Source organism: Tupaia chinensis, unplaced genomic scaffold, assembly GCF_000334495.1.
Source record: "Tupaia chinensis unplaced genomic scaffold, TupChi_1.0 Scaffold000423_1, whole genome shotgun sequence".
Lineage (NCBI taxonomy): Eukaryota > Metazoa > Chordata > Mammalia > Scandentia > Tupaiidae > Tupaia > Tupaia belangeri.
In genome coordinates this window covers 7,947,596-7,962,686 of record NW_006159928.1, presented here as the reverse complement: position 1 = coordinate 7,962,686, position 15,091 = coordinate 7,947,596, and the positions used below count along the sequence as shown (strand labels likewise).

General features: G+C 42.6%; 1 protein-coding gene across 2 annotated transcripts in view; it reads left to right on the top strand.

Annotated features, from left to right (window-relative positions):
• The first annotated feature begins 192 nt into the window (after positions 1-192).
• CCDC38 (coiled-coil domain containing 38) overlaps positions 193-15,091 on the top strand; it is a 53,922-nt gene continuing 39,023 nt past the window's right edge. The window contains exons 1-4 of one of the 2 annotated variants that reach the window (XM_027774355.1): positions 193-396; positions 8,910-8,963; positions 10,360-10,460; positions 12,233-12,398. In XM_027774355.1, the coding sequence (XP_027630156.1) occupies positions 8,924-8,963; positions 10,360-10,460; positions 12,233-12,398 (307 nt within the window). In that variant the 5' untranslated portion in view covers positions 193-396; positions 8,910-8,923. The remainder of the gene's footprint in view (positions 397-8,909; positions 8,964-10,359; positions 10,461-12,232; positions 12,399-15,091) is intronic. The other variant, XM_006154877.3, reaches the window with a different exon arrangement.

Sequence of the window (15,091 nt, the reverse complement as noted above, 5' to 3'; positions counted from 1 at the left end):
CGGGTAGGAGCAGGATGGGGAGGGTAGCTCTGCCCAGGGGCGGGCCCCAGTGGAGGCAGAGTGCGCGGGGGAAACCTCCGCCCTAGGAACTGGGGCTGGAGCTTCGGACGCCGAGCGTAGCCCTCGGAGGCAACCCGGGGTGGGGAGGAGCGGGGTGCGGTGGAAGTTCGCTCTAGGGTCCGCGCGGCAAGGAAACTGGGTGGCGGGTCCCGCGCACTTTTCAGTTGGCCAGCTGGGCTCGGAAGCCGCTCCTAGTCCGCCCCGGAGATGCAGGGGAACCAGGGCGGGGGAGGATAGAGCCTAGGCTAGAGGATCCATTGGCGCCTCCACCCACCTTTTCCTCAACGCCTTTCTGAACGCTAGTTTGGACCGGTTCCGGGATCCAAACTCATTGAGGTAAAACAGGTTTCCGCCCCACCCCATCTCATCCCTCCCCACCCACCTGAGTGTGGGCACTATGCGCAACTTGTGACCAAGGTTAGAGACAGAATCAAGTGTGTTTAAAGATGGGCTGGGATTGCCTCCCGGCCGCTTCTTAGCGATTGCTGTGAAAACGCTGGCAGGCGCCTGGCTTGATTGTTAGTCGTGTTAGGAGCCTCGAACTGGCTCTTGTGGACCGTACAAAGACAGGGCAGGCATTTTCAGTAAAAAAGCCTTTACAGTTAAAAAAAAAATCTAAAAAGACCGAGATAGACACATTACATACAGGCCAAGGCCTGCAAAACTACAAATATACAATTCATTTAGTGTCATTTTAAAGCCGTGTACATGCTAAGAACCGATAGCAAAAGACTCCTTTTGTGTCCTTCCCGTCAGTAAGAATATATTTTAGCTGTATGTTACTGCCTAAAAGAGAGACCAACCAGCTATGTGAAAGAGGAGCATGCTGAAACTTAAACCGACAAGATGAATGAGCGATACTAAAAGAAAAAGATCCCAAGTTTACTCGCAGCTCAAAAAACACAATGACAAAACGATGTGTGCGTCTCTCCATAGCTTTAAAACGAGTTTATATTACACGAGAAGTAGAAACTGTGGGGAACATGAGCAGTCACTAATTGATATAAAAACATTACAATTTTATATTAGAAAATTCTGCTAAAAATCTTAACCAGCTACCTCTTGCAATGTTAAGTATAAAGTTGAAGTTGTAGAAAAATACAAGGGTTTGGGGTTCAATATACTTGTTTTAGTGTCACTTCCATTACATATGACCTCTTTGACCTCAAAAACTGTACTTAATTTCTCTAAGCCTCAGTGTTCTCATCTTTATCATGGGATCATTGTTTCTACTTTATGAATTTGCTTAAGTTGTATAGTAACTAACATAAAATGTAAATCATTCAGCCCAATGCCTCCCTCCAAATGCGTAATGGTATTTAGGATGATTTGTTTTTTAGAGGTTTTTGCCTTAGGGCGTGTGTGCTCTCCTCAGAGAGTCAGAGATAGTGAGAGAGAAAGTGAGAAATCACTCCTCAAGGAGGGTGGTCATGCTGCGATCCCTTCTTCTCCATGCTCCTTTCAGGATCTTGGGCATGCACACACATGTGCCTGGTGTGATTTTCAAGCCACCAGGTCCAGAACTTGAACTGTGATCAGTCATGTGGGAGTCCAGCAGTGTAACCACTTACATCATCTGCTGGTCCCTTATCATTATTACTATATTATTATTATATTTTCTGTTTTACTTTAATCTATTAGTCTCGCTAGCCAAATTAAGGATTAGATTTCAGCCAATGGTACTAGTTATCCTCATGAATTCACAGAATGCTCAATAAATTTACCTTTTTTTTTTTTTTAAGTTTAATGTCTTTCCTTCCATGAATGAGGGAGACAGAGCAAGAGAAACAGAATGACAGCACTCCAACAGGGTCTTGACTCTAAGATCCACCCCCAGTTTCAGCCGGTCTGGGTCATGGGCACATGGGCCTGTTGTGCTCAGGGAGGTCTCCGGAGGTGAGCATGGAACCTTCCGACGTGGGTCAGCCTCACAGACCATCGCATTTTCCCTCAGAAAGCAATAAATCTCCCCCCCCAGGGGGAACGGCCACACCTCAATCCCTTTCTCTTCCATTCTCCTCTTGGGATTTTGGGCCCATACGTGCACATGCCTTGTGTGACTTTTTTAAGCCACCAAGTCCAAGACTCAAACCACAGTCAACTACATAGGAATCCAGCAACATAACCATTATGCCATCTTCTGGTCCCAATTCTTGGCAAATCTTAAAGGAATTATACAGTTCACCATTGGACAACACAGGTTTGAATTGCCTGGGTCTACATATATGTAATATTTTTTTTCAGTAAATACTGTAAATGTTTTTTTTCTTCCTTATAATTTTTTAAATAACACTTTACCACTTGCATTATTGTAAGAATATATTATATAGAATGAGGCATTTTCAAAATGTTAGTGGAAAATTCATAATATGAAAAAACTTGTGCATGGATTTCAAACTTTTTTTTGCACCGGACTAAACCCATACTTTAATTCTGTTTTCCCATGAACTTTTTGAAGTACCTTTCTCTTACAAATGATGTGTTGATTGACTTTTTATGCTATTAGGGAGGCTTCCAGTCCATGGTGGGTTATCAGTAGTTAAGTTTGGGGGATTTTCGATTGTGCAGATGTTAGGTGCCCTTAAAGCCCCACATTGTTCAAGGGTAAACTGTCCTTCTGTTTCATGGACGTTTATGTGCATGAATGGACTGAATGCATCTAGGTAACAGTCCAGACAGACAGCATTACCTGAAAGCTTGTGCAAAGGTTTGCAGAAGCAGGAAGGATCAAAGCAAAGCTCTCGCCTCCTTGGTTACTGTTAGATGATTATCATTCCACAGCGTGAGGATAACACATTTTATCTTAGTAATAACCTATGTCCCTATAGCATTCCTTAGTTTACAAAATACTTTCACTAGGCGCTCACTCCCATTTGCTCACTTTCCCATACTCTTCCTTCCTCTGGACCTCCAGTTATTTATCTCAGTTTGCAAAAGTAGTCAGAAATGTCAACAGAAAAGTCCATAGAAAACAGTGAACTTGACGCCAGCAAGGCTTTAAAGGTCAAGCCAAAAGTCATTTCCTCATCATTGTACTCCGCTTCTGACTAATCAAAAGAAGCAGGTCATGGAGCAGGCCAAGGACCTAGTGGTTCCTGGCTCTGGGGTAAACAAAAAATTGCTAACTCTGGGCTCTATACACCTTCCAAGGCCACAGTTGACAGCCCTGTCACCTAGTATTTGTCCAAGGTGGGTGGGAAGGAGGTGGGGGAAAGAACAGAAAGGTATTGGGTCTGAGAGAACCTGTTTACATCCTTATTTGCACGTGGGAGATAAACACATTCTCTTTTTTGGAGACTCTGGAAAGAGGGGTGTTGTGCAAACCAAATTGAAACAGCTTTGAATAATATCTGATAGATAATATTGTTCATTTTATTTTAGAGTTGGTCTAGAACTTTAGGATCAGACCTTATAAAATCCCACTCCTCTTCCCTCACTCTCCTAGAACTTGAAATGTTAAGAATCTACGCGAAGGTGAGCCGTGTCTTCCAAATGTGCACTGGTATTACTAGTGGATTCCTCCCCAGTGACCAGCTGAAAAACTTCGATGCAGGGTTTCTTACAAAAGCTGGTTATCAGTTTTGCTCTCTCTGCTTTTCAAATGCTGGGGGTTAGTCACAAGACAAAGTGGACCAGAGGAGAACAGATCTGGGCAATATCTACTTTGAAGGAGTATAAGCGACCATTTCTTTCCCCGCCTACTGTGAGCAGGCACTTCGTGTACATTTGAGTTTGAAATGACAACAAGCCTGTGAGAAAGGCTTCGTTATCCAGAGTTGACAGAAGAAGAATCTGAAATGCATTGAGTTCAATTTGCTAGGCCCAAGAAAAGTGCTGACAAGAGTCAGAGATAAGATTGAAACTTGCCTGTCCCCAAGACCAGGGTCCTCTCATAGTATCTTCTTACTGCCTCTGTGATGACATTCATCAAGATGACTCAGTGACCGCATAGAATTGAATAACTGTTAGATGAATATAAGAATTCACTGAGTCAACCAGAGTGGTATTCACTTGAAAGAACAATATATTCTACACCCATGTCTTTTTGGATGCTTAATATAATAGGAATCTCAAATGCAGCATGTTCCAAATTGAACCTGTGATCTCCCCAACAACCTTACCCACTACCTTCCTATATCCTCTGATGGCACTTCCATCCTTTTTTTTTTTTTTTTTTTTGCTTCCGCCCTTTATCTCAAACTCCATAGCTGAATGATTGATCACCCTATACTCTATGTCTTCATTTCAAAATATATTCAGAATTGGACCACTTCCGACCACCCCCATCACTATTCCAAGGGACTCCATTATCTCTTGCCTCCCAATGGCTGGGGTCTCCCAACAGGTCTTCCTTGCAGCCCTCATCCCTTTCTCTTCTCAACTCAGCAGTTAGAGGGAGCAGTAGAATGAGTCTCCATGTTGCTGAGTGATGACCTACAAAGCCCTTGCGATCTGGAACTTGTCTCACTGACTTCATCTGTCACCCATTTGTTCTCTGTGCTTAAGTCCCACTAGTGTCTCCTAAACATGCTGGACACCTTCCTTCCTTCAAACACTCTTCTTCATGTGCTTACCATCACATGGCACCTTGTCCACTTCTGACGCTGCCCACATCTGGGCACAGTAACTCACTGTCTTAGTCTGTTACTATGTTAACAAAGCAAGAATATGGAGACTGGGTGATTTATTCAAAACAAGCAAACAAACCTAGAGGCTTATTTGGCTTATTCTGGTGACTGGAAAGTCCAAAGAGAGAGAAGGGGTCTGGCCTCATAGAGCAGTGGTTAAGTGCTTTGCATAGGAAGCTAGATCCCGTAGGGCTACTGCAGTTTGAGTCCTGGCCCAGAAGTCTGAAAAGCATGCTGGGTGGGTGTGCATGGTGCCCAAAATCCTGACAGGAAGAAGACATGGAGAAGAAAGGATTGCAATGTGACCACACCTCATTGTAGAGTGCTTTCTCTCTTTTCCTCTCTCCCTGGCTAGCACACGTATCCTCTGGCAATTGAAAAGAGAGAAGGGCAGGCGCGTGCAAAGAAAGAGGAAACAGAATTCTCTGTCTCTGTTATGCTCCCAGCTGATAGGATGGTGCCTTCCCATCAGACGCCCCCATACCCCATCTTAAAGGTCTCACTACCCCACAAAGCCCTTACACTCAGGATTAAGCTTCTAGAACATGAACTTTGGGGGAGCAAAACATTATCCAAACCATAGCCCTTATCTAAGAATCTCACAAAATAGGTACTATTCTTATTCCTTTTGAAAGATGGAGAAATTGAAGTGTAAGGATTAAAGGGCACTAAGAAAGTCCATGCTCTTAATCATTTCGTCTATGCCACCTTAAAAAGAATGGCTTACAATCACACACCAGCATTTTTTAAAGTTTATTCCTTTCACCAGACAGAGAGACAGAGAAAGAGAGTGCTCCCAACAGGGTCTGGGTGCCTCAATCCACCCCTAGCTTCAGGCAGCTCTTTTTTCTTCTTGGAGAAGTTTTTCGCTATAGGGCGCATGCGCTCGCCAGACAGAGAGAGAGAGAGAGAGAGACATAAAGCAAGAAATCACCCCCCAGGGGGGATGGTCACGCCGCAATCCCTTCTCCATTCTCCTCTCGGGATCTTGGGCACGCACGCACACGCGCCCGGCGTGAGTTTTAAGCCACCAGGTCCAGGACGTGAACCACGGTCGACTACGTGGGAGTCCAACGACATAGCCATTACGCTAACTGCTGGTTCCCAACTTCAGGCAGCTCTTGATCATGGGCACAGGTGTGCCCAGCATACTCAGGAAGGTCTTCAGGCACAAACCTGGCACCTTCCCATGTGGGTCACCTTGATAGTTCAATTCCTGATATTTCTGAACTCTTAATCTCTTTGACCCATCAGACAGTGGATATAAATGTATACTTACAGGCATTTGCTGCGTGACTCAGTTACATTTTCCTTCTCTTTCAGTACAGAGACTTTGTTTAGCCATCATACTCTATGCGTACACACACACACACACACACACACACACACACTAGGTTTTTGCCATAGGGCACATGCACTTGAGAGAGAGACAGAGAGCGAGAAAGTGAGAGATCACCTCCCAGGGAGGATGGCCAAACTGCAATCCCTTCTCCTCCATTCTCCTCCTGGGATTTTGGTCTTGCAAGCAAATATGCCCAAAGTGGTTTTCAAGCCACCAGGTCCAGGACTCAAACTGCAGTCAGCCATGTGGAAGTCCAACACTTTACCCACTATGTCACCTGCAGGCCCCCATACTATATTTTACACAACAAAGATCTTCATGGGTTTTGACTTTTTCCTGGTTGGAAAAGAAACTTCATAATCCCTTCCTAAGAATAGTTTGTTCTTCTCCCTCCCTTCTGCTCTTCACCAACTCTTCACTCATCAATAGGGAGATTAATGTATTTGAAAGTACTGAAGTATGGGGCCAGCAGATGGCACCATCACTGGGCTCCCACTTGGTCGACCGAGGTTCAAGTACTGGATCCTGTGGCTTGAAAATCATGCTAGGCATGTGTGCGTGCATGCCCAAGCTCCCAAAAAAATAGTGGAGGAGAAGGGGGGATGACCACTTTCCCTCTCACTGTCTCTGTCTCTCTCTCTCCAGAGAGTACATGAGCCCTGGTGAAAAACCTCTCAGAAAAAAAGAAAGTACAGAAGTATAACAACTTTTAGAGACCACTGACTCCACTTATACAATCTATGAATAACGGAAGAAATGAGCAGATCTCTGCTACTGGTAGTTGGCTTTATGGAAGGGGAGCTTCCAGTTTTTCTGTTTGTGGAATAAGCACAAGAGCGTGTGGATAAAGATGCTCATTACAGAGTGACTTTTAAGATAAAGGGAAAGGGACTAGAGAGGAGAGTGAATTTAGATAAATCATCAAGGAGCAAAAATATGACAAAAAAGAAGTGAGCATAATCTTAAATTTGGGGATGAGTGAAGAGTGTAAAATGTAAAAGGTCTTCGATAAATCTTTAGTATTAGCCATCCAAATTCTAAATACTTAACAAACCCACAGATTATCATTATGTCACTGACCCTTCTTTTCCAGCTGTCCGAATAAATGTAATATCTGTGAAAAAGTCTTCAGTAATGTGAAAAAATAAATGACAAATGCAGTATGCACTTTTTTCTCTTGTAAAAGCTTTAACATAATTTTTTTTGCTCTTTTTCACCCTTGTTTCATAGTCATTAGTAGTAAAAATCACATGCTAATTAGTAAATATAGCACATAAGAGCTCCTATCTTCTAAACTGGGAGTATCTGTATGCCGGGCACCCTGCTTGGTTGTTCAAATCCATTGCCTCATTGAATCCTCAATAAAGCCTCAAGAAATGGACCTATTATCCCCATTTTATAGGATAGGAAACTGAGACCCAGAGATGCTAAGTAATTAAAATGTAGGCCCCAAGAAGATGGGTTTGCGTGTGTGTGTGGGTGTGTTTAATAATTATTTTAGGGACCAGCAGGAGGCGTGGTGGTTAAGGTGCTGGACACTTCCACATGGCCGACCACAGTTCAAGTCCTGGACCTGGTGGCTTGCTTTCTCACTTTCTCTCTCTCTCTCTCTCTGTCTCTGGTCAAATGAAAATAAATGAATAAATCAAAAAAATATTTTATTTTACTTTATTTATTATTATTATTTTCCGATTTTGATCAGAAAGACAGAGCGAAAGAGACAAAGCGAGAAAGCAAGACACCAGGTCCAAGACTCAAACCGTGATTGGCCATGTGGGAGTACAACACCTTTAACCACCACACCACTTGCTGGCCCCAGTTTTTTGTCTTTTAAAAAAACTACCAGGACAGCCTATAGTCTAATGGTTAGGGAAGCCAGATCCCACATGGTCAATGACAGTTCAAATCCTGGCCCGTAACTTGAAAAACATACTGGCACATGTTTTTCACAAGTAATGGTAATCTTAACAGGATAGAGAAATGGAGGAGAAGGAATTGCAGTGTAACGAGGCTCCCATAGTGGACTGTCTTCCTTTCCCTGTCTGTTTCCCTGTCTTCCTGTCTCTCTGTCTCTCTCTGGCAAGCTCATGTGTCCTCTGGTAATTAAAAAACAAACAAACAAACAGGATAAATTTTCCTGTCTTCCAACCTAGAACTGTACCTGACACATATTAATCCCAAATCTCATAAAAGGTGAGATTGTGCCAAATCAGAAGTAATTACTATTAATATTTGGACAGCTTTTCAAACACTTCTCAGATGGTTGTGTACATTTTTTTTATTCACACTATTCTTATTCGTTTGCAATTATTTTGTCATTTACTTATATAGTAGACTGATAAATATTTACATTTTTAAAATCATTCCTAATAGAAAGCACATGCATTCATGTACTAGAGAGAGAGAAAGAAAGAAGCACCCTTGGCAGGGTCTTGACACCATGACCCCTCTCCCCACCCTCCAGCTCATCAAGGTTTTAAATGCCTCTTACATGTTTAGGCCAGCCCAGGGATTCAAACACACATCAACTACATGGCTTTCAGCACTGCCATGTAGCCCACCAGATAGTGCCAACTATGCTGGGCTTACAGCATCATTGTAAGGGACCACACATCAATCCATTTCATGGGTATACTAGAGTTATTTAACCAACTCTCTATTCAACGACACTGAACAAACATTATTATACATCTCTTCTTGCCCACTTGGATAATTATTGTCTTGGGATGACACCTAGATTAGAATCTCTGGGTCAAAGAATCTGTGTGTACTCTGTTCTCTGAAACCAGTAAATGCTAGGCATCTCTGGCAGTTGAATTTACCTGCTTCATATGGTGATTACAGAACTTTTAAAAATGTATTTCCTTTTCTTTGGACAGGCCCAGGAGACAAAATGTCATCAAATGTATCTCCGGCATCAGTGCATTTTGACGGTAAAAAGAAATCAATCAATGAGAATTCACTTTACCTAGTAGGGTTAGGCTCCATAGCAGATCAGGAGAGTAAAGAAATGGTCACGTTAACAATACGCATTAAGATGCAAGGAGTTCATCCCCTACCTGCTGAGAGGATTCTGTTGTACTTTTTAGCTGCAAAGAAAATAATTCTAAAATTAGGGGTGGATTAAACGGTCATATTGAGCTAGATTGTAAGAGTTTCTCATGACATAAAGCAATGAATTCCTTGTCAAAAAGGACATGTGTAACTAAAGTGTATTAAAATCTGTCCTTTTTTGATCTTTTTCATCCTCTTTTCTTACCCTTCATTTTTTTAAATATACAAGGAATTAGAATTTCTGAGCGTACCAGGAATACTTTTTTTCCCACTTAAAATTTTGATAAAAATTTAAAGATTGACTAACACCCAGAATTTCTTCCAAGTAACAGGCTCTCTATAGGCATCCTTTCTGGAAGACAATTTGCACAATATCTCTGAATTTAGAATTGGCCACAAATGATAGAAAATCTAAACCAACAGTGACTTAAACATGATAAGAGATTTATATTCCCTCTGACAAACAAAGTCTGGATTTAAGAGCCAGGCAGAGCAATACAACTAAGTTCTGGCACCCAGGGTAGAGTATATTTTCAACTTTCTCTAGAGGCAGATATAGCCATATGACTTAAGTTCTGCACAAGCAGCTGTCAGTGGAAGTGGTGAGTGCAACTCGAGGTGTGCTCCCTGCTCCTGTTTTCTCCTCCTTGCCGTCAGGAATGTGGGTGTGATCCCTGGGGCAGAAGCAGCCATATTGGACCAAGAATATAGCAACAGGGTAGAAAGAGCCAGGGCCTCTGCTGTGAGCCTCTAGGAGGGCCCTGGGAATCGTATTTGCATTCCTGTCCCTAGTGCATGAGGGTCCAGTTTCTCCACATCCTCCCCAGCACTTGTTATGACCTTGATTTTTTCTTCTTAAGACTCTTTAGACTGGACAGAGGTTCCCCCTAAGGGTAGTGGCTGAGTTCATTACAGCTGAAATGATACTGTAAGGGTAACAGGTGGTAGGAAGAAACAGTTCTTCATATCTCAACATACAATCCCACTATTCTGTTAAAGACTCCCTTATTGTATGAACTCATTCCCTTCAATACACTGAGAGCTGTGCTCGGTGCCATGGGAAATAGAGAAGTTGAGGCTCCTACCCACAACATCCGGGCACGGTGACTCTGCCCTCAGTTGGGGCAGTGAGGCTGTCTACATCCTATCTTCTCAGAGACCCCCTCGCCCCCCAGGCCCCGCTCACTCTTCCCTGACTGGGAGGGCCTTACTGTTCTGATCAACAGAGAAGAGAAGATGAAAGGTTTTCTTTCTTTCTCTTATTTTTTTTTTCAGATAGAAGAAAAGATGACTCAGTCAAAAAGGACAGGCCTTATAAGATCTTTTTCAAAGATCTTTTTCTTTTCAAAGAAAATGAAATGATAGAAAAGAGAAAGGTAAGGCTTTATTTAAAAATAAAAGTCTCAGTTAATGTTAGACTCCTCTTGTGTCCATCATTCTTATGAATGTTGCTGAATTAAGACATGGCGTCAGCTCTTAACACTCAGCGTAAACTCTGGTCTGTGCTGGGGGGACAATGTGAAGAGGGAGGGCAGAATAACATCTAGCACATGGTGGGAGGAAGACACACCCCTTCAATCCAGGGTATGCATGATAGATCCTCCTTCATTGACCTACACCCACATTTTCCATAGTTCAATATTGCTGCAGTTGGGCTCTAGTTTACATAGACGGAACATCATACAGCAGGGTCTATGCCCACAATAATAGTGCATCTTACAATAAGTAGATCTTAGAGTTGAGGAAATACAGTAATAGCAACACGCAAAGAAAATATAGAGAAAAGGGGGTCCCTGTCTTTGTTGGTGAGAAGAGGCAGAAGAAGGAGGTGTGGAACACAAAGATTTCTCTGCGGTAACAGGAGCGAGTCTCCAAGAATAAGTCCAGGTTTGCCAAGCGGATATAGATAAGACAATATATGTAAGTTAAGGGAGTTCTCTGCGGTAACAGGAGCGAGTCTCCAAGAAGTCCAGGTTTGCTAAGCAGATATGGATAAGACAATATATGTAAGTTAAGGGAGCGGCAGGGGGAGGAAAGTGGTATAAAAGGCAGGGGAGGGGGTGTCACCTTAGAATTATTTGGTATGAAGCTAAACTAGCAATGAGGCTGCCTCTCCGACCTGTGCCTTGCAGGGTTAAACTCATGACCTGTATGGCCATACCTTACGTTGCCTGGTTCATACTTCAAGGGAATTTCTTCTCAGAGGTAAAGGCAGATTACAGGACTTTTTTTGTTTGTTTGTGGTTTTTTGAGAGGTTTTTGCTATAGGGCATGTGCACTTGCCAGAAAGACAGAGCGAAAGAGAGTGAGAAATCCCCCTCCCCAGGGCAGATGTCCACGCTGCAATCCCTTCTCCTCCATTCTCCTCTCAGGATCTTGGGCACGCACGCACACGCGCCCGGCGTGAGTTTTAAGCCACTGGGTCCAGGACGTGAACCGCGGTGGACTACATGGGAGTCCAGCAACTTAGCCATTACGCTAACTGCTGGCCCCACAGGACTTTTTTAAAAAATTATTTTATTTGTTATTATTATTATTCAATTTGGCCAGAGAAAGGGAGAAAGCAAGCCACCAGGTCCAGAACTTGAACTACAGTCAGCCATGTGGGGGTTACATCATGCCAGCTGCTGGCCCCTATAGGATTTTCTTTAATCACTATGAGAGAACTATCTAGAAACACTGAAGAACTGATATATCTGTGATGGTTGTTGTGCATTGTTGTTGAATTTACCCAAAATAAAACTGAGAAGAGATGAATGAAATTGGAAGCCTAATTTTAAAATATTGCCTGGGGTGATTCATTTCTTTTCAAGTTGTCACTTCCACAGAAATGGCAGCAAAGAAAACTCTTGGGGTTTCCAAGTTTTACCTGTATTGGGGGCAAGACAAAATTGTGAAAATAAAACTAGAGAACATTTTTCAGCCTTGTATTTGTGACATATCTACTTAATAAGAATTCATTTTTTTTTAGACATATTTGCTCAACTTCTTCTAGGAAGGAAATTATACTATTCTTCAAAGAAGGAATGCTTACTTTTTTAATATTACTATCACTTGTTGCAAATGACAGTTTTCTATACAATCACTACTTTCAGACAACATTATTTTGGCATATTAAAAATTCCCTTAAACTTTTCCACTTGGACAGGAAAAAATCATGAACCGTAGCATGAAAATCTACCAAAAGTCAACTTTTTCATCCCGAATGAAGAGTCGTTCGCACCTGAGTCAATTAGCGTTTTATGCTGACCCAGGGGGTGCCACATTTGAACATTTTGGGTTAGATCCCACACTTATTCTCAGGTTAACAGAAGGTAAGTCTTGATTACTTGGTTTTTTGTTTGTTTGTTTGTTTTCAGATTTTCTTGTCAAAGGGCATGTGCACTGGCCAGAGAGAGACAGAGAGAGGGAAAGTGGGAAGTGACCCCACAATGGGAGGATGGCCACACTACAACCCCTTCTCCATTCTTCTCTCAGGATTTTGGGCACACACGCACACCTTCGTGGCATGTTTTCAGGCCGCCGGTGTGGCCATAGGGGATCTAGTCATCCCAACGTCTACACCATCTGCTGGCCCCAGTCCATCAAGAACATTATTTTGAATATTTATTATTAATGTCGGGACTGGAAGCTTTTCTGAGGGTGAGGAAAACAGAAAGTATCAACATATGGTCTCATAGTGATGGGGGCATGGGGTCTTTGTAAATAAGGATTGGTATTTGCAGTAAAAACTATTTTAAATAAGAAAATATAGTGGGGCTAGCAGGTGGCATGGTGGGTTAGGCACTGGACTCCCTAACTGTGGTTTGACTCCTGGGCCCAGTGGCTTGAAACTCATGCTGCTGTATATGCATGCATGCCCAAAATCCCAAGAGGACAATGGGTAAGAAGGGATTGTGGCATGACCATCCCCCCTGGCATGTGATTTCTCATTTTTCCTCTCTCTGTGTCTCTCTCTCTTTCTCTCTTCAGTGAGTGCACATGCCCTATGGCAAAAACCTAAACATAAATAAATAAATAAGAAAACATAACTTTTTTTTTTTTTGGAGAAGTTTTTGCTATTGGGCTCGTGTGCTCACCAGAAAGACAGAGACAGACAAAGAGACAGAAAGGGAGAAACTACCCCCACAGGGGTAGATGGCCATGCTGCAGTCCCTTCTCTTCTATTCTCCTCTCGGGATCTTGGGCACACATGCACACGTGCCCAGCGTGAGTTTAAGCCACCGGGTCCAGGACTTGAACCACAATCGACTACTAGACGCAGAACTCTGGAGGCTGGTCCTCACACCCCTGAGTGATGGGAAGTGCTCTGGGTCAGAGAAAACCACTTTGGGAAGGACTTTATCATCTAAGATCACTAGGTTGAAAAATCTACCTTATGCCTGATACCTAGAATAACCAAAATGGGAAGTCCTCTATAATGAGTCTAACTAGCGTCAAAGAATACAAATCCCATCAACCTAGCCAGATAGCACCATGTTAAAGTAGCCTGGAATGGTGAGCGTGGTTCTAGTGTTTAATAAACTGACAGTGTAGGAATTTTTTTAATATTGAAATTTATTTTCAATTCAGCTGGCCCATCATAAGTGACCAAATAAAATCTATGGTAAGCTTTTTTTTTTTTTTTTTAGATTCTTGCCATAGAGTGCATATGCTCACTGGAGAGAGACAGAGACAGGGAAAGTGAGAAACCACCTCCCCACCCCCCGCCAGTGGAGATGGCCACACTGTATAATCCCTTCTTTTCCCATCTCATTCTGGAGTCAGCACAGATGCACACATGCCCTGTGTGATTTTCAAGCCGCTGAGTCCAGGACTTGAACTGCTGCTAATAATTATTGTGAGAATCCAGCCCATTAACCGCCACACCACCTGCTGGCCCCAGTAAACACTTTTTTTTTCCCCTATTAAAAATGTTGGAGTGAAGTTGTCTCTGGGGTGCAATGAGGGTGCACTGCTCACATGGTAACCATGATTCCAGTCCCTTACCAGGTCAGCCTGAAACACCCCAGGCACGTGTGCAAGTGCCCAAGATCTGATGGGCTGGAGGACTCCAGGAAAGCGGTCCCAGTGTGAACAGAACCTATGGAGGCTGCTCGTCCTTCTCTGTCTTCCTCTCTGCCTCTCATGTATATGCACACACTTTATCATGAGTAAAGAAAACATTTTTTAGGAAATTGAACCTGATCTAATCAAATAAATACAATGAAGTGAGGACCATGCTAAATAACACCAGAGGACAACGTATGCCAGATCCATTAGTGGGAGACTCTGTAAGGAAATTGACCTGGTTTCTTGAGCATATAAATGACGTGGAAAAATGGTGGTGGAAAGTGAGGGGAAAGGGACGTGGGTGGCTCTTTTGTTTTCTTTTTCTTTTTTTAAAGAATTATTTATTTATGTTCACATGAGTCTTGCCAGAGAAAGGCAGAGAGAGAGAGAGAGAGAGAAAGAGAGAGAGAGGAGAGAGAAAGTAAGCCACCAGGTACGGGATTCAAACCATGGTCAGCTATGTGGGAATTTCAGTGCCTTAACCACCATGCCACCTGCTGGCCCAAGGTGGGTGGCTCTTACTGATTTTAAAAAGATCCTTTAGGAGCCATACCAAGCTGTTTAGATTTTAATTTTTAAAATATCAGAAAGGCATTTTTGAGACAACTGAGGAAATTTGAAACCAGGCTAGATATAAAATGACACTAAGAAATAGTTCATTTTGTTAGGAGTGATAGTGATATAATAGCTATGTTTTAAAACTTGTTTTATTTTTGTAATCTGGTAGAGTTACATACTAAAGTATTCATGTATTAAATGATACAAGGGCTTGATTTGCTTTACAATATTCCAGTGAGGAAAATAATTGAGGAGAGATGGCAATAGGTGAAACAAGATTGGCAAAATTCTGATAATTGTCAAAATAGGTGACAGGTATGTGGAGGTTCGTAATATAACTCCCCACTTTATGAATGTTTGTGATTTCCATAATATAAAGGGTTTTTTTGAGTTCTCT